At 44.3% G+C, this 26936-nt stretch overlaps 1 protein-coding gene across 1 annotated transcript in view; it reads right to left on the bottom strand.

Annotated features, from left to right (window-relative positions):
- Window positions 1–26936, bottom strand: part of MBTPS1 (membrane bound transcription factor peptidase, site 1) — a 65146-nt gene that overhangs the window by 28791 nt on the left and 9419 nt on the right. Inside the window, exons 2-11 of the mRNA XM_032156317.1 lie at window positions 21167–21653; window positions 18638–18895; window positions 15160–15363; window positions 13307–13417; window positions 12778–12887; window positions 11330–11446; window positions 10477–10544; window positions 6963–7065; window positions 4563–4714; window positions 1324–1485 (exon numbers count right to left, since the gene is read on the bottom strand). Of these exons, the coding sequence (XP_032012208.1) occupies window positions 1324–1485; window positions 4563–4714; window positions 6963–7065; window positions 10477–10544; window positions 11330–11446; window positions 12778–12887; window positions 13307–13417; window positions 15160–15363; window positions 18638–18895; window positions 21167–21329 (1448 nt within the window). The 5' untranslated portion in view covers window positions 21330–21653. The remainder of the gene's footprint in view (window positions 1–1323; window positions 1486–4562; window positions 4715–6962; window positions 7066–10476; window positions 10545–11329; window positions 11447–12777; window positions 12888–13306; window positions 13418–15159; window positions 15364–18637; window positions 18896–21166; window positions 21654–26936) is intronic.

The raw sequence follows: 26936 nt of genomic DNA, 5'->3' as shown, positions 1-26936 counted from the left end.
GGCCCCACAGGGCCAGGAGCTCAGGTATCCTCTGCAGGACACTGCTGGGTGACCTCTGCAGGACACTGCTGGGCGACACCTGCAGCTGCTGCCCTCAGGTCCTCACATGTCTGTGCCAAGGCCACACTTCCCCTGGGGCTGCTCCCAGCCAATGACTAAGCACAGAGGAGGCACTAGGGCAGGCCCATTCCTGGGGGACACAGGACTCCTCCAACAGGCAATCTGGTTCAAGGATTTCCCATCAGCCAAAACTTTTTCAGGCCTGTGCGAGCCTCTTCCTCCCCAGACCTCCTAACTTTTCGGTGTCAGATCAGCAGTGCAGTTCTCGCCTATTCCCAAACCCTTCCCTTTATCCTTCAGAGGCCCTCACCCCCCACAAATCTTTTGAACATCTAATCCGAGCTTGGCGTCTGCTTCTTGGAGGACCCAGACTGACAGACCACATTAATCAAATGATGAAAATGAACACCACCGATAATAAGATGAAGGAAAATGGAGGAACTGTCTGTGATTAGAGGAAACTAAGAAGACAGGACAATGAAATCCAACGTGGGATCCTGGACTGGATCCCAGAGAAGGGACCTGTGGGACAGCGGGCGGAATCTGCGTGAAGCCTGCAGGTCAGTCAGCAGTGCTACACCGAGGTTCATTTCCAGACTCTGAGGCTCATGCTGTGGTCAGCAGTGCTACACCAAGAGTCATTTCCAGGCTCTGACACTCATACTGAGGTTATGGAAGATATTAAGGTTAGGGAAAGCTGGTGAAGGACTCAGGGGTTCTCATGAACTATTTGTGACACTTTGCTGTAAACCTAAAATCATTTCAAAATAAGGGTGAAAGCAAAGCAGGGCCCAGGCCAGACGGGAGCACCACAGAAGCTGGCGAGATGTAAGTGGTCTGCAGGTGAATTACAGCACAGTGTCAGTGTTTGTAAGTTAGTTTTAACAGCTGTACTCCAGTCATCTGAAATGGTGGCATTAGGGGAAACTGGGCAACCTTGCATGACAGCTCTCTCCTATTTCTGCAAAATTTCTATAAACCTAAGATTATTTCAAGAATCTAAAAAAGTAAACAACAAAAGCAGAAAAAACCACTCAGAAATCATTACTTTTAACCATTTATATTAAAGATAACATCAGTAAGTCGACAGTAGCTGCCAGCAGTACCCTGGTAGAAGCAGTAGCAAAACCTCTCCGAGCACCCCGAGAATTCTGTGCTTAGTCATCATTTTTTTGTTTTGAGGCTTGTATTTTGTGCAGAGGGAAAATTCGCCCAGAGCCCAGTGAAGGAGAGAAAGGCCCATTGGCAGGACGGTGCACTGACCTTGCCTGTGGCTTGTAGCTGTTGAGGATCTGATAGGCTCTGAGCAGATCGAGCTTGCCGTGGCCTTGCTCAAACATGTTGACCCCGGGGAGCCTCCGGGCTGATGCAATCAGGGCCTGCTTCATACTGGCAGGATTCACCAGCTCACGCTTCTGGACTGTGCTGGAGGAAAAATCAAGCATTTGCTTATTCTCTCAGTAAAAGAATGAAAACTGGACCACTAAAACCTAACCTACAAACGTGCACTTAAGAGGCCTGTAGTCGTTTCGTATCTAACGGGTGCTTGTCTGGCACAGCTTGCATGAGAGAATGAGTGCGCACTCATTTCTATACTCACTCCAGGACTGACTGCTCCGCAACCTTCTACGGGACCCATGGGCTAGGGCCATTTATGCCAAATGCATCAGTAACATATTTTTCTGATAATTCAACTAATCAACCACATAGGCTGCAGAAGGCACAAATGTGTAGCAGGTACTGACTCCTCAGGGGACGGGAAGCCTGCTGGTTGCAGGAAGAAGACGCCATGGGACACGGCCTGGCTGGGAGGAGGAGGAGCACACTGAGATCCTGGGGAGGAGCCATGACACAGGATTGGCAGGAGGCGCAGGTCTGAGTGAGGACCACCGCCTCCAAAGCCAATCCTTGCCTTTTTGTTTCCAGATTGGGAGGCTCGGCTGGGATGAGCCACCCTGACGGATGATGCCTTTCAGAACGACATAGACCTAAGGCCACCTTCAGTTTCACCGTGAGAATGCATCTGAACAAGCTTTAACACACAGTGCGACCTGGCTAGGAACTTAGCCTGGTGAAACTAGCGTTAAAACATCCATTTTTGTGTATCTATGTATTATAAATACAAGTCAATTTTAATTCCTAAAATTGAGGGGGGAATATCAGTACGCAAAAAAGGAAAACTTACTCTCCTAAGTTCCTAAATATTTGTATATGATGGTGGTTGGTCTTGGAGTCTAGGCAGGTTTTCTAAATGGGAAATCTGACATAAGAAGATGACATAAAGTAGAATCAATTCTTAATGACAGAAGAAAAGAACTGCTCAAAGCTACGGGTCAACAATCTTCCTCCTCTTCCTGCCTATAAAGTGAACTCAAGGGTTTCGTTCCACTGCCTTTCACAGCATCATCAGGCTGGAGCTCGGGAGGCCCACCACTGCTGCTTGGCTTCCATTATAAGCGACTGTCACACACAGAGGTGTTTCTGAATGATCACAATGGCAGTTTTATCTGCTGCAGTGAGATCATGAGATTGAAAGGCTTCCTTGTTGCTGAAAATATCTGTACTTAAAGAAGCTTCTGGGAAAACGAACAACCCCCCAGCTGCCTGCTTACTCAACAGCAGAGAGCTGACGGGCTCAACGGTGAAGGCAGAGCCCTCACTTCCTGCTAACAATCATGGCGTGTAGGAGAAATGAACCAGTATTTTCTGTTTCCAGAATCAACAAGATTAGAAGCAGCAGCCCTAACTGAATTCTTTCCACCTGGCAAATACAAGCGTGCAAGTAAGCCAGGGAGCCCACTATCCACCTTCCCTCCACTCTGTTCCTCACTTAATGTAACACTGGAGAGAGGAAAACAACTGGAAGAGAAGACAGTGAATCCAGCAAGCACATGGTTATTCTCCAAAGGCCAGTCTGGCCAAAGTTAACATTCTCAAGAATTTGGCTCCCAACTGTACGGGAAGAACAGAGAAAGGGGGAAAGAGATGGATATCTACCCCTTTTTTTGGTAGAGATGGGGTCTATGTTGCCCCAGCTGCTGTCAAACTACCAGCCTCAAACAATCCTCTTGCCTTGGCCTCCCAAAGTGCTGGGATTACAGGTGTGAGCTACCACAGCCAGCCCAATATCTAGGCTTTATTAAGGATTACTAACAAAATAATATCTGGCATTAGAAGCTGAAATCAATATTCAATTTACTTAAAGATAATTTAAAACATAAAGACATTTAATACTATTTGCCCATATTAATTAATTTTTAAATTAGCATAGAATAACTTCCAAATACGCAGAGTTTTGTGTATCACAATACTCAACTAAAACTTCATCTAGATAGAAGAAGTTTTATTCCCCAATTTATTTTTGGGGAAAATACAGTGACAAGATAAATGCCAGCCCCAAAGACATCTTCTCACAACTGAGAGTAAGGAAACACGGGCCTCCGATGAAAGTGAGAGCATGTGAACATCAACTCTGGTCTACGCGCTTCGAGAACTTTACTGATTGATCGGCTCATTGAGACAGAGTGTTGCTCTGTCACCCAGGATGGAGTGCAGTGGTGTGATCTCAGTTCACTGCAACCTCCTCCTCCTGGGTCCAAGCAATTTTCCTGCCTCAATCTCCTGAGTAGCTGGGATTACAGCTGCCCACCACCACACCTGGCTAACTTTTGTAATTTATAGTAGAGACAGGGTTTCACCATGTTGATCAGGCTGGTCTTGAACTCCTGACCTCAGGTGACCTGTTGCCTCAGCCTCCCAAAGTGCTGAGATTACAGGTGTGAGCCACCGCACCCGGCCTCCTTGAGAACTTCCAGTTTCATTATCTGCAAGATTAAGGGCCAGTCACTAAGCTCCATTTCAACTGCATGAGATTCAGTGAAACAAAGCAGAGCGGTGACTGTCAGTCCCTGGTGGGTTTGACATCCTTAGCTATAGGGAACATTAAAAGGTGAGTTCCCTTCACAAAAACAACAAATGGGTAACACTGTGAGAAGACGGATGTGTTAATTTGTTTCACTACAGTAACCTTTTTACTATCTATATGTATTCCATAACATCATGTTGTATATCTTACATATACGCAGTAGGATTTTTTATTTTTAAGTGAATCCCCAAGGAAACGGAGGATATATGGCAGGGAAATATCTTACTATTTGTTCCTTGCCTGATATATATGCTTGCTTGGATATAAAAATCACAGTTCTAGCACATAAATGGGTATTGGAAAACAGAACACAAACATAAAGAAACAGGTATTTTGCCTATCAGCACTTTGCTTACTTGGACTTATAAAGTGTGTTCACATTCATGTCAACTATCTAAAAAAGAAGTGACTCCTACCTCTTTGCAGAGATGAAGAAGGAGAGACAGAGCAAGGCTGTGAAGGGCCTAAGCTCTCAAACCCAAGTCAGGGCAGAAGCAAGACACAACTCCTGCTCTATTGGCACCAAGTGCTCCTGTCCTGACGTGGGAGCTACTGGTCTCTGGCGGGCAGCACTCACCTCACTAACAAGGTGACAGCGCCTGCAACCACTGGAGAAGCAACACTGGTCCCTGAGAGGGCCCGGCACCCCCCTTTCACACCGGAACCCCGCACGCCAGCACCATAGGTGACAATGTCAGGTTTCACACGACCGTAGCCTCCTGGCAGTTCCTATGAATAAAAGTAGCTTGGTTTCTACATCTCGCACATTGGCATACAGCCACATGCAATCATACGTGAAATCAAATCAGAACAGAGATATGGGTTAGTTAAAAACAGTATAACCTTAGGAAGGTATTGGTTTTAGTCTGAAATTCACTCCAGGCCAGGCGCAGGGCTCACATCTGTAATCCCAACACTCTGGGAGGCCAAGGCAGCTGGAGTACTTGAGTCCAGGAGTTCCAGACCAGCCTGGGCTACAGAGCAAGAACCCCATCTCCACAAAAAATACAAAAATTAGCTAGATGTAGCGGCACAAGCCTGTAGTCCTGGCTACTCAGGAGGATCACCTGAGCCCGGGGAGGTCAAGGATGCAGTGAGCTGTGATTGTGCCAAAGCACTCCGACCTGGGCAACAGAGTGAGACCCTGTCCCCCTGAGCCCTGCCCCCCCCAAAAAGAGAAAAAAAACAAAGAAATTCACTACAATACAGAAAATAAGCTTAAATGATAACGTAGAAAGTAAAATTTTTAAAATATATTTTATAACAACCAGAAAAATGGCAAAGGCATAAAGCAATTAAAAGATAAGTATTTTAATTCTGCTAACATGCCAGACTAGAAGTGGACACTGGCTTATCAATCAAGACCAGAAACTGGAAACTGCTTTATCTCTAGATAAGTTAAAATTAGAAATGTGTTAGAAAAATTAGAAAATTAAAATATAAAAAAACCCAAACATGTTTCTTTACAAGGAAAAAAGTACATGGTATGAGCAGATGTTTCAAACGGCTGTAAAAGAGGAAATAAGAAACCATTGAGAAGGAACAGGATAACCACACGACTAACTTGGGATAAAGTTTTAATAAGTACTCGCTTAAGCTGCTTATGAATTGGGGCAAAACGAGAATTAGAATAGGATCTCATATTCTGTCAGAAAACAGGAGACCAATTTGAAGGGAAGGCCAAGGACCATGCATGCACATACTGGGACACCGAGTGAAGGCATCCTCCACTGCAGCTGTGATGATGGAGGGACATTTCTCAAATGCCATTAAAAAGCTGGCTGGTGATGAGGGCCATGGACATGACATCTCATCAAGGTTCACTGAAAGCGTTTACACAGGGAGCTGGGGACAAAGTGGGTGACATCTCATCACGGTTCGGTGAAGGTGTTTACACGGGGAGCTGGGGACAAAGTGGGTGACATCTCATCACGGTTTGGTGAGAGCGTTCACACGGGGAGCTGGGGACAAAGTGGCGGATGCAATTTCCTAGTATCCGGCGGCACAACGAACATGCTGAGGGAGCGTGGACGGGAGGACACGCAGCCTACCCTGGACAGACTGTCACATGAGAGAGTGGTCCCCAGCCAATGCGTCAGCTCCAGGAGGACGCACATGAGTGTGGGAGGCAGGGACCCCTGGTGGGGCTGAGTAGCGGGGACGCTGGGGGCTGATGATGTCACAGTACAAAGGCTCAGGCAGAAGGCTATCCTGTAAAGTGCTGCAGTGTGGACGAGGCCCACAGTGTTCCCAGGCAGTTGGGAATCTTTCTAGGGACTTATCTGAGGCCTCCGAGTGTGGCACGTGAAGTTAAACACCAAGAGATGCTCTGACCCTGAAGAATGAGAAGGGCAGGTGCTCCCCTCAGCCACAGGGAGGGCAAAGGTACCCAACTGCTGTTCTGCACGAGCATCTAATTCTTCATCACACTTTGACAGGTAAAGGTGGGTGAATTTGCTGCATAATTAAACCCCAAACAGCTGAATTATTAACTGTAGCAGTTATTTTGAATTTGTCTAGCTAAATACAATTGTTTCTATGTTAGCAGAGTTGATATTAAGCTGTTCTCAATGGCTTCTCCAACTTCTTAAGGCCCCCCCACCAAAAAAATCATCTCACCTACCATTGAGGAGGACTGCTTACCACTACTAGATAGGGTAAATGGGCAGGAACCCAGTTCACCTAAAGGTGAGTTCCTCAGAAATCAGTTAAAAAGTGAAACTGGGAAACACCACTTAGAATCAGCCCGTGCTCATCACAGCAGTTGTGGACTTGCCAGAGTAAAGTGGCAGATGCTGAAGGGGCCAGATCTGTCGTCCTCATAGCTGGGCAGGCACTCACAGCCTTGGCTATTCACATGTGAATGTGAGGGTGTCTGTGCACTTACAAATACACCCCAAGGCTCGTCAACAACCGGTGCCACTAGCCACAGTAGTTTGTCCAGCTAAATACAATTATTTAGCAAAGAAGAGCGTACCCAGGTAGTCATTCCCCTTGAAGAAAAGCGGGCGATGTTATCTTCAAAGTCAATGCCGCCTACTCCAATCACATCCATTTGATCAGCAGGGTTATTCAGAGTGCTATATTGAGACCAAAAAAAAAAAAAAAGAAAAGAAAAAGAAAAAAACAAGAGAAATAATTTAAAATGGATGATTCAAACCAGGGCGAATACTCCCAGAACAATCTAAGACTGCATGAGATCCTTCTTTGGGAAGACGTGTGCAGCTCCTCACGGCTGTCCTGTGAAAAGCATGACCCTGCCACATTCATGCTGTGCTCAAATTACGCCCTCTCACCTGGAACGCCCCTCCTTTCTTCTCCTCCCTGTCAACTTGGTACACTGGGGCTCAAGGCTCACGTTTTCCCTCCAGCAATCCAAGCCTTAAGCATCTGTACCTGCCTTGAACTTCACAACACTTAGCATGATCACAATTTATCATCTAATGACACATTCTCACGTCACTTTCAAATTGTTCCCAGTACATTCATCTTAACTCCCCAGCTAAATCATACACTTCTCTGGGAAGAAACCATAACCACACATTCGCATCTGCCAAGGTCAGGAAGTGGTAAGTTTTCGATTGACCTGTGGTGGTGTTCTACCCTCCTCATACGGAACCGTGGAAGGACTATCATTACTCTGTAATCTTGAGCTCCTTAGAGTCTCTCCAATACCTTAAGTGCACTAGATCTGCAAAATAATTATAGTGAAATAAATAATGGCAAAAATGTGTAAACAGCAAAGTCAAGATAAAGATGAACTATTTGAAAATATGAGACACTCAGTTATAAAACTGCATTGCTAAGCTTTACTATGGCTCCACTACCAAAAAAATGAACTCTTTGACAATTCGAGTACTACATACAACTGATTCCAAGTGGGTTAAGAGATAATAGCAGCATGAAGTTCTCCTTCTAGAGTGTGTTTTTAACCGACAATTCCCAACACACCAAGACAAAGTGGTACTGCCTTCTCAGCCCACTGGCCACCAATATCCTACCAGCTGGTCATTCAGAGGAACGAATAATGATTTTCTGATGACTGATGCTAGATGTTTACACATTCCCAGGAACTCAAGGAGCAGAGGCTGGTACAGAAGTCACTGACAGAAACTCCCACTGAAGGTGACCAAAAAAATACCACGTTCCCACCCTCCTGTACCTGCTAATCCCTATAATGCTTAGTGTACTTTAAACCCTTAAAAAATAAGGGAATGCATCAAGAAATCATTACTGGTATTGAAAAGGAGGGAGCTGAGGCTGCAGGCTCGCTGGCACCACAAAGTCTAGGAGCACCAAGGGCACAGGACCAAGAGAAAGAGACCACAGCAAAGGGGACCAGAGGATGTGTGCCTCACTCCCAGAGGAGCTGACGTATGCATGTTACTGTCCTCAGACCAGCCCTGGGAGCAGTCCCACCAGATGCCCAAGCAGAAAAAACCACACCCGCCACAAGCTGGGCTGCTGTGATCACATGCCACGTCCCGTCACTTCAACAGCCAGCAGGTGGCCAGGTCTGTGTGAGGCAGCATGAGGGTACACACAGATGGAGATGGGGCCTTCCTGGCAAGGCTCTGCTCCTTCAACACACTATAAACTCACAACTCTGATAAGAAGCTACCGAGTGCAACCACCCACAAAAGCCACAGGGTTTCAGAACAGCAGCCAGTGTGTGACAAAGCAGTCCAAACAGCATGCGAAAGAGCTGGGAATCCAGACAGGTGTGGCCAGGAGGATGGGCAGAGTGATGGGGTGCGGAAGATGTGAAAGAAACAGAAGGACACTCATTCCAGGAAGGTGTATGTGGGGAAGTGGAAGATCAAGGTGAACTGAGATTCTGGCTGGAGTTGGCGAACTACAGCCCACGGGCCAAACCAGGCCCACACCTGTTTTTGCAAATACAGTGTTCCTGGAACACAGTCACGTTCATTTATACATATATCACCCACAGCTGCTTTCACACAATAACGCCTAAAATATTTATTATCTGACCCTTTACAGAAAAAGTTTGCAATTCAGCCTAGAATACTGAAGACCTTGAAAAACAAAAGAAAAATGTGGATTTCATCTATTAGGCAATAATAATCCGCTGCAGATTCTTGATGAGAAAACTCCTAGAATATATGTTTGAACAGTAGAAATACACACAAAAAAGAAAATGAGCAGCTGCCATTCACAGAGCATCATCAGCATTCACGGTGCTCTCCCCCTGCTGTCTGATTTCAGCCTCATAGGCACCGTGCAGGCTGCTCTCTGCTCCCATGACAGGTGAGGGAGCTGAGGCTCAGAGAAGTAACGGTGCCTCAGCCGTTAAGTGGCAGGTCGGACCTGTCTGCTTCCACACCTAGTTTCACCCATGTTCATGCTGGAAGAGCTGGGGTGGGAAAAGACTCAAGATAGGAAAACAGGCTAGGAAACACTGACACCTGGTGACTCTGAACTGATGAGTGCCAGCCTTGAGGGGGGACATCAGAAATGGGAGGAACATTTAAAAGGGAGACCAGAAAACCTGACGAGATGACTTAATAACTGGTGTTTGTCATGGTAGAGCTATAGCGAGGATATGTTCGTGCCACTTACATCTATGGCTCATGATACATATCACTGATGCAACAGCAAAATCCAGAACCCTGGACCTCTAACAAGCTTCAGGATCATTTACTCAACTATTAGGCTAGAATCCTATGAATGCCAACACTCGCGTTTTCTGATAAACAAACATGAACTTCACATAGCTTCACCTTGTCTTATGCCCTGGATTTGCGTAAAGCATCCTACAGAAACTTTGAGCACAAGAAATGACTTATAAACATTATCTAGAGAATAAAACGAAGCTGCTGGTGGAAAGAAAACTGAGACCTCTAACCAGACAGGAGTGTACTGGCTGGGATTCAGTGGCAAATGTTTCACATCTCATGCTGCTTAAGTTTAGCACAAAGGCCCCCCTGTGACACTGTCCTCCCTGCCTCTCTCCTAAATGATCCCTCTCATCAACTCCCAAAGCACCGGCCATGTTGCCGTTAGGCCCGCCAGCACTTCCCCTGCGAATGAGTGTGACTCTGCTCGCACGTGCTCTTTCAGAGAGGCAGAAACCTCTTCCGTTTCCCTCTTTACCCGGATGCTTTGCACACAGATCTCATCAACACTGCAGAATCCCTAATAGATTCAGTTTTCTGATTGATTTTGGAGAAAAAAAGTAGTTAGAATAAAAACTTTAGGCCTCTAAATTACTATTTGTAACAAAATTTTAAAAATATATAAATAGAAGGAAGACTGGCCTTGAGGTGACAACTGCTGAGGTGAGTGGTGAGTACCTGGGTGTTCATCATACATCCTATAGTATTTTTTTACACGAGGAAAACTTATCTTTAAGACAAAGTTATAGACACACATAAACAGGTAACCATAGGTGGATACACAAACAGGTAACAATTTTTCAGTTATTTAAGAGGGAAAAAATCCCCAAGGTCATCCCTGCTGGGGCTACTTACCCATAAAGGGGTCCGTCATTGCCAATAGCAGAAACCATGATTACATTGTTAGCTGTTAATTCCCACACCTACAAAAGGAGCATTTATTTAATGAAAGTATACCACTCTTAACATGTAACGGTCAAAAAAAAAAAAAAAAAAGCCATACACAACGTCTAAAAACAGTTCTAAAAAAAGCAGCACTGGACCATTATAAAGGCGGATGTGCTGGCAACTTGCATTTTTAGAGACTACCACCCGGGATGGAGACGCACGCAGTGCACAGAGCAGATGCTGACTTTCTAGTCACTTTCAGGAAAACACAAATTGCATGTTTAGGTAAGAAAGAATTGGCAAGGCATGGTGGCTCACGCCTGTAATCCCAGCACTTTGAAAGGCTGAGGTGGGTGGATCACCTGAGGTCAGGAGTTGGAGACCACGCTGGCCAACATGGTGAAACCCCATCTCTACTAAAAATAGAAAAATTAGCCGGGCATGGTGGTGTGCACCCGTAATCCCACTACTTGGGAGGCTGAGGCAGGAGAACTCCTTGAACCTGGGAAGCGAAGGTTGCAGTGAGCCAAGACTGTGCCATTGTACTCCAGCCTGGCCAACAAGAATAAAACTCCATCTCAAAAAAAAAAAAAAAAAAAAAATCAGCAAGGCACCATGTGCTCCTTATAAACACCTACTCTGAGGCCTCTAACCCACTCAATTTATGACATGCAAATCACTGAAGCTCACTAGCCATCTGTTCTCACGAAGCTGTCACCACCTGGATGAAAAGCCACCAACACACTAGATATGATGCAAAGTTGGGCTGCGAAAGAGCAGGAGCTGTCACCCAAACCCTGTGTGCAGTGACTCCACAAACCTTGTCAACAAAGGGATGATCCATGAAGTCCGGGCCGCCGATGCTGAGGTTTAACACGTCAATCTTCTTTAAGATGGCATAGTTGAAGGCGTCCAAAAACCAAGATGTGTAAGATACCTAGTTAAATAGTAAAACAGTCTGCTTAGTGTTTCAATCAAGTTTTAAAGTGCTAGGACAGTTTTTATTTCTAAGGCTCTTAAAATCACAAAGTATTTCTCCTAATATGTTTTTAACTTAAAACCAGAAATAAATCCTGAGTACGCATAATGCTCTGGACAGTAAAATACAACACCTAGAAGATCTAAGTCCTTGGAGCTGAACCTAAGGAAGAGGCAGCTGTGTTCTGCAGGTGGCCTATCTCTCTAGGTGAAATGCATAGCTCTCTACACAAAGAATGCCTTCCTAGATAACACCCATGCTCCCAACTGCCCCTCTCCTATAAAAGGACTTATCCCAAGGCACTTCTATTAAGTTAAGCATTTTGGAATAGTTCAACTTATCTATCTAATCTTCTTCATTCCTAAACAGACTGAAGGACAAATGGCAGCAGTAACAGTTATTTCATAGTATTAGTCCTCTGATGTTCAAGCGCTCCTATGCTCCTTACAAAAGCTTCATTACTTTGTGGATCACCTTCAGCTGTTGCTTTTTTAAAAAATATAAAATTAAGTTTACCATAGGAAGAGAAGCAATGTAATGATTATGTTTTTAAAGGTTTTTAAAAGACCATGTATTTATACTTTCTTATATACACCAAAGAAATTCTAGGAGGAGGTATAAGAAAGGAACATCATCACACAGGAGACACCGGCAAGTGAGGAAAGAACCTGCTGGACGGGGACGGGGTGGGGTCTCACTGTGTTACCTTCTGACCTTTCTGAGCTATGCATTACCTATTCAAAAATTAACCTTAAAAAATAGGTAGTGAAAAAAGAAACAAATACTAGGACCCTCTCCCTTTTCTACAGTTTCCAAATGAAGAGTGAAGGAACAAGGCTTGTAAACTCACATTACCCAACACAATGCCAGGTGTCGGGACACAAAGGTAAATAAAACAGCTCAGGGTGGTAGGAACCCAATCAGGGAGGCAAGCACACTTATTCTATGTGTAACTGTTCTATTCTATCATGCAGACAACCAACCCAGGGCACAGAGGCCTGGGGAAGCCTGGAGGTAGAGAAGAAACAAGGGAAATCAAAGAATCGTTGTAAGTAGTAGCCTCGGCAGGGTCTTCAGGGTTCAACTTAGGTTGACACAGTGGTTGGTGGGGGAAGGGCGGAGCCACCCAGGAGGCAGAGGAACAGTAAACTGAGCATGCATGCTGTGGTATGAATGGCTCAGCGTCACTGACGTGCACTCCTTTTACACAAGTGTGTACAGTCCAGTGATTCTGCTTTTTACATTTCAGTATGAATTCCTCAAGTTTCAGGACTCCTCAAAACACCTACCTGATTATTGGTAAAGACCCTGAAAATGTGAAGTTCTGCATCTGGAGCAAATCCTTGGCACTCCCTCATGCTGGCTATCACACCTGCCACGAATGTGCCATGGCCCAACCCTGTAGTCCATAAAGAAAACAATCCCATAAAATACACTGAATAGCAAGTGCCAGTGCCAGGATGCAACATTCCACGCCATGAGTTCCACAGCTTTCCATTTCCAAGTGCTGGACAGAGGAGGGCCTCTGCTGCTGCTCTACGATCCCCTTGGACGTCACTGGCACAAGCACCCCTTCCAGGTCTAGCCACTCCACGCTCTCCCGGACAAGGAGCTGCCCCCACACCAGGCATCCCCACTCTCTCCTGAAGTGCTACTTCCCGACATCCTATGAGGTATTCGGAGCAGTTTCTGCCACAACAAAAAGCACAATAACAACCTGGGCTTGTCTGAATAATTGCTGGACAGACTGTGGAATCATGCACTAAACACACTCTCAATCGATCACACGACCACATTCTCACTGCCGCTGAGACCCACCATCATCCAGCGTTCGCTCGTTGGTCCAGTTGGTTCTCTCCTTCACATTTTTGAAGTGGGGATGCTTCTCGCTCAGCCCAGTGTCAAAAACAGCAACTCTTACATTAGCACCTTATTCGGAAAAGAAAGCAAACACAATCATGTTTGAAGAAATCATCTTTTCGGATTTTGCCTATAAAATACATTCCTTCCTGGGACCCACAGAAAACGACATATTGTGGAAGGCCAAAGCTGCTCAGAGCAAACAAGTTAGGTCAGCTGCTCCCAGGGTCAGCTGGCTGAGCCAAGGCTAAGAAAAGAGGACAGCAGCAGCAATGCCATCATCTGCTGCCAAATAAGATTTAAGGATAAGCAGAAAATCCTTCCAGACCCTCCTCAACTGCCACCAGCACTCAGGATGGAACCACCCCTTCCACTCCTAGCAGGCTTCTTAAGGCTCCAGGCTGGCACCTACTGATACTCCCCTTCTGGCAATTTATCACAGGTCTCCACCCCCAACCTTCTCAGAGGCCCTGCAAAACACTCACAAATCACACATCTAAGGAGCGGGACACAGAAAATGGGAAAAGGGGGAAGCATTCTTATTCCCAACAGGGACAGCAATTTATTCAATGCTGCTCATTTATAACACAGCAAACTCTGCCGCAAGGAACAATTAACACCACATGCGGCTAATCACACATAAGGAAAATCACTGCAGCATGCACTTCTCTATAATAGTAAGTCTATTCCAGACACTGGCCAAAGCCATCAACACCAATGTGAAATACAACTGGCCTGTCTGACCAGAAATTCTAGAAAGCATCTAGAAAAACAATACAGAATACCTACATGACTTAACAGCTAACCAACGTAAAGAGGGTGATGTGTTTCTGGCAAAAGGGCTGTGTACATCTCAATACTATGTTAAATAATCTATTAAACTGAGATAAATATAAAAATCAATGCTACTTTTAAAAAATGCACACAGAAAATCAGAAACCATTTGGTTTGGGGGGAATAAAAAATTACTTCCGATGACTAGAAAATTTGTTTTGTCAAAGAGTTCTCACTCTAAAAAGATAAAACCATGGGGAGACACACATTTTAATGAAATGCCAGTCCATCAGGTATTAAAAGGTGAAGTATCTCAGATATTTTGGAGGGCAGGACACCAAGGAGATCAAAGGAGAGGTAAGGGTCCCTAAGTCAAAGAGATACGAAAGACACCTAAGCAAACCGCGATGTCCTGGGAGCAGGTGAAACTGGCTTACATTTAGAAGTGAAGGTAAGAATCTTCACATTAGATAAAACATGAATGTTTCGTCATGATGAATCAGCAAGGGAAAAATCCTTATTGTTCTGAATTGTATTTCACAGGACATGATCATTAACACTGCTTCCTGTTCTGAAACAAATCATCAGCAGGTGTGATAGTCAATTACTTAGTCACTCTGCATTCCGGGCACCAAACTCAAGCGATAAACTAATTTCCATGGAATTGCCCAGATCAGGGACCATCTTTCCCCGAGAAGTGACAGACCTCTGCAGGCCTGTCGGTCAGCGCCAGCGGCCAGCAGTGCTGTGCTCGTTTGTGTATGTGTCAATAGGAGAGAAGCGCTCCACAGCCTTCCCTTCTAACCTCAGAAATGGTAACAAAAATAAGACACAAATGGTAACAATTAGAAAAGCCACAGAAACAAATGCCTGGCATAACAGGAGTCAAAGACAAGGAATACTTGGCTACCTCCAGCTAAACAAATAGTAAGAAGGCTGGATGTGGAAGGCTGCAGGGCTTTAGCACTAGGCAGTCCCGAACACGGAATTCTTGCAGGTCTGGACTTTCCACGCCTTCCCTGGGAAATAGCACACACCTGTATATCCCATCTGCCAGAGCACGTCTGCCTGCAGTGTCTGGGCAACCTGGCGCGGGATGGCTCTCAGCAGCCGTCTGCTCGAATGCCTTCCCGTAGCATGCCAGAAGCCAGAGCCCAGGGAGAGGCTGGCTCTTCGCAGGGGACGTGATGATTGCCACTTCTGGCTCCACCGGGTTTCATTGCAGGGTACTGTGGGGTCAGCTACAGGCAAGGGAGAGTAAGGTCAGAACAGAAGAGCAAATCGAACTACACCATACCCGCCAGGCAAAACTAAACTAAACACAGCGAGGATTACCATTTGCCACTCTGTTTGAGGGAAAGTGGGATTATCTTCTTTTTCTAGAAGGACAGTCTCAATGCAATTATAACTATGGGACGTTATTTAGCTGTCATAGTATTCCCACATAGTTCTCTACTTGAAATTTTCTAACCAAGGTAAGGCAGAGAAAGACTGATTAAATTAAATAACAATAATTTTAAAAAGCTAATTGTGATATTAAAACTAAAGAAAAACCTGATTTTTCATCAGCAACTTGTTCTCACTGAAGCAGAAGGGGGAAAAGTTAAAGAAAATGATCCTAAGCATTCATGGAGTTTTATTTTTACTATAAGTTTCACTAGATTTCTTGGGCAGGCAAAAGCCATCAAATATCAACAGGACTTAAAAAAAACCGTATATTGCTCAATATTCTCAATATTGTTATCTGCTAGAATTTCACCTTTCAAAAAAACAGAAGAACTACAAAGGAGTGAGAGATGGGGAATTTCTGAGGGTGATGGAATTACTCCGTATCTTGATTTTGTTGGTGGATATTTGATGGTATACTTTTGCCAAAACTTGCCAAATTGTACTCTAAAAAGGACGAATTTTACTATCTGTAAGTCTCTTTGTTTTTAAAAAGCGGAGGAAAAAGGCAGCACCACAGAAATGGCCTAAGGGTTTTCCCTTTACCTTTCCAAGATCATGTTACAATGAGCAAGTCATATTTCAAATCAGTTTTAAGAAGAGAAAATCTGTAATACTAATACAGTTCCTTTCTAAAGCAAATCATTGTCATTTTTATTCTAGCCTTACCAACCTACACCCATGTAAGTACAGGGACCTGGAAACATATACAGTCACGCCAATTCTGGTAAGTAAATATTTGCACAGTCCAACTGAAATGGTTCTTAACTGAAATTCCTGTGCTGAGTCTGATCTTTAAGTCAACAGCATGGGACAATGCTGCAGGTACTGACTGAAGAGCAACACTGACACCAGGAACGGGCCTGCTCTGCTTGACCCTGCACAGGCCAGACTCCACCTCCAGGATTATACTCAGTTCAGAGCTTCACAGCTTTCAAACAATTTAGAAAAATTAGTACATTCAAAGGAAAACACTTAAAATGATGAGGGGACTTGAAATCAAGTCATCTGAATAACTATGGCAAGAACTGGGGATTAGCCTGGAGAGAAAAAATTGCCAAAAGGGACACACCATGGGTACCTTCAAATATCAAAAAGACAGCTATCTTCATCATATCTTTAACTCCTGTCATGTAGAAAACAGGTAGGCTTTGTCTTATGGCCCATGCGATAGAACCAAATGGGTGGGATCCAGAGTGAGAATGGTGTCAGCCCAAAATAAAGCAAAACCTTCTATGAATAAGAGCCATAGAAATCGTTAACATTTGGTTACCCACAACATCCTGAACACTCTACTAAGCTTTCTTCATACGCATTATTTCATGTTATCTTCATGACAGCCCCGTGACAATCTAAGCTTTCTTCATATGCATTATTTCATGTTACCTTCATGACAGCCCCACAAGGTAGGGAATATCATCTCCATTTTATGAATGAGAAAAACTGAAGCTTCAAGATGGAAAAGGTGCTTACTGCTGAAGGTCACAGCTAACTTCAAGGGGCATGGGCACGCAGTGGGCAAGTCTCCCCTCACAGGGGTGTCAAGCACCCGGAACACACACAGTGGAGATGGTGTCCAAGGGAATCCCATCTCCAGAGAGTCTAGGATTCTTGTGCTAAAATTAGGCAACTCCGTGTCTCCTAAAGCATTCTAGAGCTCTTTAAGATAACTGAAGTAAAAATAAAGTCAAGTAGAATACCACAATGTATACATTTGGCTAACTGTATCAGGTTTGACTCTCTTTTATCTTCCTGGATTATTCTGAGGCGTTACTGCTTTTTAAGGAGAATAATACATAACATCTGGAGTAGCAGAAAAGGCTCTGAAAAAGTCAAACGCCTAAAGTTTACACCTGGTTTTACTATGAAAATTAAACTTCTCTTCGTGTGTGTGTGTGTTTAATGCAGCAAAACCTCAGAGGCTCTTAGGCCTAAAATACGATAGACAAAGAAGAGTAAAATTTTAATTTCTTCTTCCTTCTGATGAAAGAAATGATTGTAAATAATAACAGAACTAGCAATTTGTTAACCTGATTTAAGATAAACAGGAAAAAAAACGCTTTTCCTTTGGTAATACATCTCTTTGGAAAATATCATTTAATAAATTTGCAATTTATTATTTGAGGCTAAACTCTATTTTGACAAGCCCAATTGGAATGAAGTAGGAAAGACTAAGCCCTGGAGAAGAAAAGGAAAAGCCAAATTCCTTCCATCCTCACACCTGCACAGCTGATGCCTTAAACAAACCCAGCTGATGAATGACCATTCCTGGTCAGGAGGCTTTGAGAAAAACAAAACGAAACCCCAGGAAAACATGTTTTGCAAGAGTGCCTTTAAAAATGCGGCTGGGCGCGGTGGCTCACGCCTGTAATCCCAGCACTTTGGGAGGCTGAGGCCGGTGGATCACCTGAGATCAGGAGTTCAAGACCAGCCCGACTAACATGGAGAAACCCCTTATCTACTAAAAATACAAAATTAGCCGGGCATGGTAGTGCATGCCTGTAATCCCAGCTACTCGGGAGGCTAAGGCAGGACAATCGCTTGAACCTGGGAGGTGGAGGTTGCGGTGAGCCAAGATCCCGCCACTGCACTCCAGCCTGGGCAACAAGAGCGAAACTCCGTCTCAAAAGAATAAATAAATAAAAAGGAAAAGAAAAAAGAAAACACACACTGAGAGAAGCAAAATGCAAGAAAGAAGCAGACACAACGACGCGTCTTTCAGCACAAGAAGACGGCCGCAGCCTTGAAGTCTGAAGGCTTTGAGACGAAGCTGGTGAAAATCACTTCTAACAGAAACAAAGATCACTACCATCTACTACTGCAAACCCTCAGATTTTCTTCTACCAGAACAGCACGAAGTTTCTTTTTAAAAAAAATTCCACCCCCAACACCAACCCTGTGCACTAAACAAAACTAAACTAAAAAATTCCTACCAGGAAAATGTTCACAATTAGCAAACTAGATGGAAGGATGCGGATACTTACCGTACTATTTTTCAGCTACTCTGCAGTTTGAGATTTTCAAAGTAAACAGCAGAGATAGGAATTTGCCTACAGTCACAATACTCACATTCAGCATACTTGAGGGAACGAAAGACTTTTCGTTGCGGCGTGACCCGTTTGATGTTTGGATGATCTTCAAGTGTTAGCAGCCCCGCTTTCTGTTTTTCTTTTATCTGAATTACCTCAAAATCACTAGGGTAGTCACTGGATGGATTGTTTCGAGGTATAATTCTCCAATTGTCTACTTCACTGCTCTTCAGGGCACTTGAAATAAATGAATTTCTAGCTTTGGCTGTAAAGTATCCATTGAAAGCCACAATATATTCTGAAACCAATCACCACAAACAAAAATAAGATTTATGCACATACATTATAACATATACTATATTGTATCTAATCTAAAATCTGGCAAAAGAAAAATTATCTTAAAGCCCACAGCAGACGAGAGGAAAACACAAAGACCAGTTTAAGAACCTAAACAGCTGTCTGCAGAGCTTTGAGGAAAAATGATCCATTTGGGGCCGGGCGTAGTGGCTCACGCCTGTAATCCCAGCACTTTGGGAGGCTGACGTGGGCAGATTACGAGGTGAGGAGTTTGAGACCAGCTTGGCCAACCCAGTGAAACCCCATCTCTACTAAAATTACAAAACATTAGCTGGGTGTGGTGGTGGGCGCCTATAATCCTGAAAGGCTAAGGCAGGAGAATCACTTGAACCTGGGAGGCAGTGGTTGCATATCGCGCCACTGCACCCCTGCCTGGTGACAGAGCAAGCCTCTGTCTCAAAAAAAAAAAAAAAAAAGATCTGTATGAATCACCTAGCCACACACAGAATACAGCATTCAAAACCAGATACCTGTGATATTTTTTTAAAAAGCAAATACAGAAGTTTGAATACACAACAAAGAAATGTATATAATTTTTTTCAAGTAGGAAAAAGAAATTCAGAGAACTGAATGCTCAGTTAGTGTTTCTTAAAATGAAAACAGTTACAAAATTCCAGAGTGGATTATGTGAGACTATTTGCTCAGTTCTTCACATCTGGTCACTCAAACTTTAGAACGTAAACATTCAGCACCTCCCAGTTCCCCACCTTCACCAACTACAATGGCATCTGTTCCAAAGAATCAAGGTGTAGGCTGGGCACAGTGGCTCATGTCTGTAATCCTAGCACTCTGGGAGGTCGAAGTGGGTGGATTGCTTGAGCTCAGGAGTTTAAGACCAGCCTGGGCAACATGGTGAAAGAAAAAATAAAAAAATTAGCTGCGCAGGCTGGGCACAGTGGCTCATGCCTGTAATCCCAACACTTTGGGAGGCCAAGGCAGGAGGATCACCTGACATCAGGAGTGCAAGACCAGCCTGACCAACATGGAGAAACGCAGTCTCTACTAAAAATACAAAATTAGCCGGGCGTGGTAGCGCATGCCTGTAATCCCAGCTACTGGGGAGGCTGAGGCAGGAGAATCGCTTGAACCTGGGAGGTGGAGGTTGCGGTGAGCTGAGATGGTGCCATTGCACTCCAGCCTGGGCAACAAGAGTGAATCTCCATCTCAAAAAAAAAAAGAAAAACAAAAATAAAAAAATTAGCTGGGCATAGTGGCAGGTGCCTGTAGTCTCAGCTACTCAGGAGGCTGAAGTGGGAGATCACTTGTGCCTGGGAGGCCAAGGCTGCAATGAGCTGAGATGGCGCCACTGCACTCCAGCCTGGGCGACAAAAGCAAAACTCTGTCTCCAAAAGAAAAAAAAAAAGAAGGTGTAGGTAAATAGTTCCTGTCAATTTCGTTTTATCATATACGCTTACTCTACCGGGAAAACAAACTTAAGCAAAGTTAGCATTCATGTGCTGTGCACTCAACCCATTGGAAATTTACTACAGAAGCCCAGGCGCAGTGGCTCATGCCTGTAATCCCAGCACTTTGGGAGGCCAAGGAGGGTGATCACTTGAGGTCAGGAGTTCAAGACCAGCCTGGCCAACATGCTGAAACCCCGTCTCTACTAAAAATACAAAAAAAAAAAAAAAAAAAAAAAAGGCTGGGTACAATGGCTCATGCCTACAGTCCCAACACTCTGGGAGGCCAAGGTGGGCGGATCACGAGGTCAGGAGTTCGAGACCAGCCTGGCCAACATGGTGAAACCCCATCTCTACTAAAAATAGAAAAAATTAGCTGGGAGTTGTGGCAGGTGCCTGTAGTCCCAGCTGCTCGGGAGGCTGAGGCAGGAGAACTGCTTGAACCCGGGAGGTGGAAGTTGCAGTGAACCAAGATCGCACCATTCCACTCCAGCCTGGGCAAGAGAGTGAGACTCCATCTCAAAAACAAAACAAAACAAAAAATTAGCCAGGCACAGTGGCAGGCGCTTATAATCTCAGCTACTTGGGAGGCTGAGGCATGAGAATTGCTTGAACCCAGGAGGCAGAGGTTACAGTGTGCCGAGATCATGCCACTTTACTCCAGCCTGGGCGACACAGTGAGACTCGGTCTCAAAAAAAAAAAAAAAAGAAAGAAATTTACTGTAGAAAAGAGGAACATGTTCTTCAGCAATAGCTAATCTTGAAAAAAATAGGATGGGAGGTCCTAATATTTAAGACAACATCATTACCATATTCCACAACTGTTGATGAGAATTCCACCTTCAAAGTCAGGTGGGAACAGCCAGGGCATGGGGCCTTTTCAAAAGATTTCTTTTCCAGTCTGTCGCCCAGATGTTTCTTCCCACAGAGCAAAACCACTAGCAGAAGCAGCCAGATGTTGACAAGCTTCATGGTCACAAGCGAATATGATCATAAAATTGCATACATTCAAATCACACTTTTTTCTTCTTGATTAGAAATGAATTTTTGTTTCGGCTAAAAGCTGCAACATTACTGATCAGCCATATTACAGTCTTGTCCAACATAAATAAAAGTTAAATCCCATGGCCTTTTGTGGTTCAGCCTGAAGAGAGGCTTTCATTTCTTTCTCCGCTTCTTCTCCATCTTGGAAATAAGGCTTCTCTCACTCAGGCCGTGATGACTGAGTCCTATATTCCATTTGTACCACAGAACCAACGTCCAACGGGGTTGATCAATCAACCACTGTGAGCCAATCTATGAAACAAAAAACAGTGCACACAGACATTAGTAGCAAACTGACATAGCCGCGTATGATTTAGTTGTATTTATAATTTAAACAAGTGGGTCAGCCAGGCAAGGTGGCAGGTGCCCGTAGATCAGCTACTTGGGAGGCTGAGGTGGATCACTTGAGCCCAGGAGTTTGAGTCCAGCCTGAGCAACAAAGTGAGACCCTATGTCTAAAATAATAAAATAAATAAGAGGATGAAAGAGATATCCTGGTTTTAAGACAAATTAATGTGCTATACAACCATGAAACATATTATTTCACTTTTATTTACTTATTACTCACTGCTTTCATGGGAAAAATTTTTTTAGGCATCTTCAAAAATAAAACAATAAAATAAATGAGAAAAATGGAAAAAACTAACGATAACAAAATAACACGGAAAGTATTAAGCACCCTGGACCTGAGCATTCTAGCAGCCAAAGAGAAGAAGGAATCAGGATGATCCTTTATTCTGTTTCAGGTTCTGTATTTCCTGTCATCTGCAACGCAACCCCCAGAGCATTTCCCCAGTTGGCACTTTTACTTCCCACAAATTTCATCAATTTTTCAGGCAAAAGCTTGGTATACATCCTTACTTTCTGCTGTAACATTAATACCTAACAGCAAAGTAATTTCCATATCAGTGATATTTAACATCTTCTTTAAGAAACACTATGCTTAAATATGACAGATTTTGAAATATTTTCTACCAATTCTATGAAAAGAGCAAAAAATGGTTTACTGTCCTGAAATTTATTTTACCTGAAACCTCACACTTAAAGAAAAGTAACCTGCTAAATGTGTTATAAAACCAGATTATCTCTTTACTGGAGTGACATAAGAGGACAGTTTCTAAGGGAAGCTACTGCTAAAGAGAAACGTCATCTGAATATTAAATTACGCATGGGCACAAATATCTTCCAAAACATCTGAATTGTAAGAAAAACTGCCATTCTTCACAATGAAAACAGAGCAATAGTAAAGAACAATGCTGGCTGTAGCACACCCAGAAAAACAGTTGCACAGACCATACCTGGGGCATAAATAATCCAGCAGGGTGGGGGATGGGTAAACGAAGCAAGAGAGGCCTTCCAGTGCTACTTAGGATTTTATTACTATTATTTTATTTATTTTTTTTTTTTGAGGAAGGGTCTCACTCTGACACCCAGGCTGGAGTAGGTGGCGCAATCTCTGCACAGTTCACTGCAGCCTCAACTTCCCGGACTCAAGCGATCCTCCCGCCTCAGCCTCCCGAGTAGCTAGGACTACAGGCATGCATCACCACACCCAGCTAATTTTTGGATTTTAATATAGAGAAGGGGTCTCAGCATTTTGTCCAGGCTGGTCTCAAACTCAGGTGATCCAGCCACCTTGGCCTTCCAAAGTGTCGAGATTACAAGTGTGAGCCACCATGTCCGCCCACTACTTGCTTTTCAAAAGAAAACATTAAGGACAAGGAGTTAGTCATCTATTAGGAAAGGTACTTCAAGCTGTAAAACTCATTCTTCGGCAGAAACTGGTGCTTCTGAGTTTTTGGTCTCTGGAACTATCAATATGTGCTTCTACAAGCAGAAAATCATTGATAAAGTACTGTGAGGGGTTAAAATATCCAAAAAACGTTTTTACATTTACTAAAGAGGGACTTTCACTGCTGTACTAACAACTGATCCTGAAAAACAAGCCTATCTCTGGCACCGGCACTGGCAACTAAGGGGCACGGAACTCATCAGAGATGAGTGAAAGTTTAAAGCAGTTACATCCACCTCAACAAGAACAACGAGAATGCCAACTGCAAGAGCAAAAACAAAGAGCCAAACAGAAAGATCAGAAAAGCAGGTTTGACAGAAGTTTACTCAGGAGTAAGCCCCTACTTCTTAGTTTCTTTACGCTTGATACATCCAGCAATGGAGTACCAAAGAAAATAATGACATGAAGCACGTATCTAGCTTAATTAAAGACTACTGACCAAAGAAGATAAAAGCCAGTAATAACAGTTCTCATATCACAGTAAATGAACATATATTTAAAAGATATTTATTGAATGGGTTCCTCACTCAAGGCAGGTTTTTTGTTGTTGTTGTTAAAAAGGAAGGAACAATCATTTGAACCCAGGGGTTTGAGACCAGCCTGGGCAACGTGGGGAAACCCCGTCTCTACAAAAAAAATATTAAAAATTAGCTAGGCATGGTGGCACACCTATAGCCCCAGCTACTCAGGAAGATCGCTTCAGCCTGGAGGGTTGCAGCGGGCCAAGAGCACACCACTACATTCTAGCCTGGGTGACACAGTGAGACTCTGTCTCCACTTAAAAAACAAACAAACAAACAAAAAAGCCTCTTAAAACTCTTCGGCCTCAAGCTAAAGAATCTATGACACATGTGGGCTCCATATAACACAAATATAAGTAAGTAACAGTAGTGAGAAAATCTTAGACCTAACTGGGTTAAATCAACTTTAATTCAACCTGTTCTAAAATAATTCACTCAAAGGTAAAGACTCTTAGGTAGGAAATTTTAACACAGCCCATGCAGAACAGATGGCTGATGTTCTCTTAAAGCTTAGGCAGGTACTTGCCTTTAAAAGAAATGGAAAGAAAAGGTTTGGGGGCTTTCAAATGAAAAAAAGGCCAGGTGCGGTGGCTCACACCTGTTATCCCGGGTGTGATTCCACTTTGGGAGGCTGAGGCAGGCAGATCACTTGAGGCCAGGGGTTGGAGACCAGCCTGGCCAACATGGTGAAACCCCATATCTACTAAAAACAAAACAAAACAAAACAAAAAACAAAAATTAGTTGGGCACTGTGGTGCATGCCTGTAATCCCAACTACTCGGGAGGCTGAGGCAGGATAATCATTTGAACCCAGGAGGCAGAGGTTGCAGTGAGCTGAGATTGGGACACTGCAGCAGTACCGCCTGGGTGACAGCGAGACTCTGTCTCAAAAAAAATAAAAAATAAATAAATGAAAAAAAACTCTAAGGTTATCTGTTCTTCCCCAAATTAAAAATAATAATAAATATGGGGTTTTTGGAAAACAGAGAAGGCAATTATTATCATAAGACATTTTACCTTAACTCATTCATTAGATCAGGCAATTTTATAGTACTTATCAAGTTAAGATACTATCAGGTACTACAGAACAAACATGGATTATTAGCTAGTCAGGGCACAGTCTTCCAAGTGTGATCTAGTTAAATTTAAGGACCACTAAACAAAATGCAGGAAATGAAAATGCCAAAGGAGAAGCAGCCATCCAGCGCCACAGATGCTGAACTGACACACAGTTCTCTCCAGGCTGTGAAGAGGTGGCTTCTGCTGGGGAGGGGGCACTGCAGCAGCTCTGGAAGAATCTGAGCTCAGTAGGACTGAAAGATGGGCGTGAGGGAGGGAGAAGCAAAGCATCCCAAGCGTGGCAACGCTGGAAACACAGGAAGACACGGATGTGCACAAGGATCAGCACCGCCCAGCCTGAGAAGGGAGGCAAGGAGGTGTCCATCTGGAAAGGCTGAAAGATGAGGGGGGAGGAGAGGACCTCAAGCAGGTACACCCCAGCCAACAACTGGAAAAACGGACCTCTTCCATCCAATGGCAGTGAACAGCACAGAGATAAAACACAGCCAAAGGATGAGACTGCTGAGCTCCTGTGTTCACCCATCTAACTTATTTAGCGAGAAATACTAAAAGCCAGGCACCGTTCTAGGAGTAGGGATAGAGTAACAAACAAAATACCACAGAAATCTCTGACCTCTTACCTTCCAGTGCAGAGAGACAGACCGTAACTAAGACAAGTGAAACATATAGTATTTAGCTGGTGATAAAAACTACATTTGGGAAGGAGAAAAAACACACATCTGTAGTCACATCTGTAATCCCAGCACTTTGGGAGGTCAAGGCAGGTGGATTACCGGAGGCCAGGAGTTCGAGAACATCCTGGCCAACATGGAGAAACCCAATCTCTACTAAAAACAAAAAAATTAGTCCTGTGTAGCGACAGGCGCCTGTAGTCCCATCTACTCAGGAGGCTCAGGCAGGAGAATCACTTGAACCCAGGAGGCAGAGGTTGCAGTGAGTCAGGATCGCGCCACTACTCTCCAGTCTGGGCAACAAGAGCAAAATTCCAGATCAAAATAATAATAAATAAATAAATAAACAAACAAACAAATAAATAAGTGAGAAAAAACAAAGAAAAGGAATATGACAAGTCAGGAGAGGGCTGGCTTTCTGCTCCAGGGCTGCCTACAGCAGCTGCTGAGAAGGGGCCTTTTCAGTGAAGGCCTGAAGGATGTGGGAAGCTGGCCAAGGGTCTGGAGAAAGAGGATCCAGGCAGTGGGAAAGCAAGTGAAAAGGCCCTGGGGCAAGGACCATTCCTGGTGTGTGTGAGGAAAGAAAGGCAAAGAGGCCAGCGTGAAGCACGGGAAAGCCGAAGATGAAATCCGAGGAAACCGCGGAGACAGCCCAGGGAAGGCCTGCAGGTCACAGAAAGGACTTCAGCTTTGATTCTGACTGGGAAGAGAAAGCGTGGGGCAGTCCTGAGCACATGTGGCTTGTGTTTCAGCCTGACTGCTCCGGCTTCAGTGTGGAAGGGGGCACAGGCTGAGGCAGGGAGCATCTGGAGGACTTCTGTACAAAAGAACCAAAGGAGAGAAGATGCTGGTTTGGACCAGGGCAGGCAGGGGAGGTGATAAGAGGCAATGACATCACAGATCCGAAGGTAGAAGTGACAGATGTGCTGTCCACCAGATGTGGGGGGCACACAAGTGAGGATTCAAGGCAACACCAACGCTGGTCGCCCGACTGCACCAGTGGAGCCTGCCCCTAACTGAGACTGGGAAGACAGTAGGAAAGCTGGCTTGGGAGACACCAGCAGGAGCTGAGCTCTGAGCATTTTCAATTTAGGATGAGCCTCAGGGTCGAGGGCACGGCTTAGGGCAGAATTCCGGGCAATCCAGTACCTTTTCTTTCAGAGATGGTAAAAGACTGAGGGCACAGGAAGGTCAGAAGGAAACCAAAATCAGTGGGAAATAATTTGCAAAAGGAAGGTGGGCAAGCTGAAGGGACAGAGACCACTAGCTTAGTAACTGGCCCCTTCCAGAAAAGGGCTACACTCGTGGGCAGGTGAGCCTGGCAGCCAGACTGCACTTTACCAAGCCTGTCAACTCCAGCCCACCTGCTCTAGTCACCAAACCACCAGCAGCTGGAAGGAAGGTGCCTTTAAGTGTAAAAATCTCATGGGGATGAATTATGAGGCTAGAAATGACAGGGACAAGGAGATAA

Source organism: Hylobates moloch, unplaced genomic scaffold (assembly GCF_009828535.3).
Source record: "Hylobates moloch isolate HMO894 unplaced genomic scaffold, HMol_V3 SCAFFOLD_6, whole genome shotgun sequence".
NCBI lineage: Eukaryota > Metazoa > Chordata > Mammalia > Primates > Hylobatidae > Hylobates > Hylobates moloch.
This window is presented reverse-complemented; position numbering and strand designations above follow the sequence as displayed.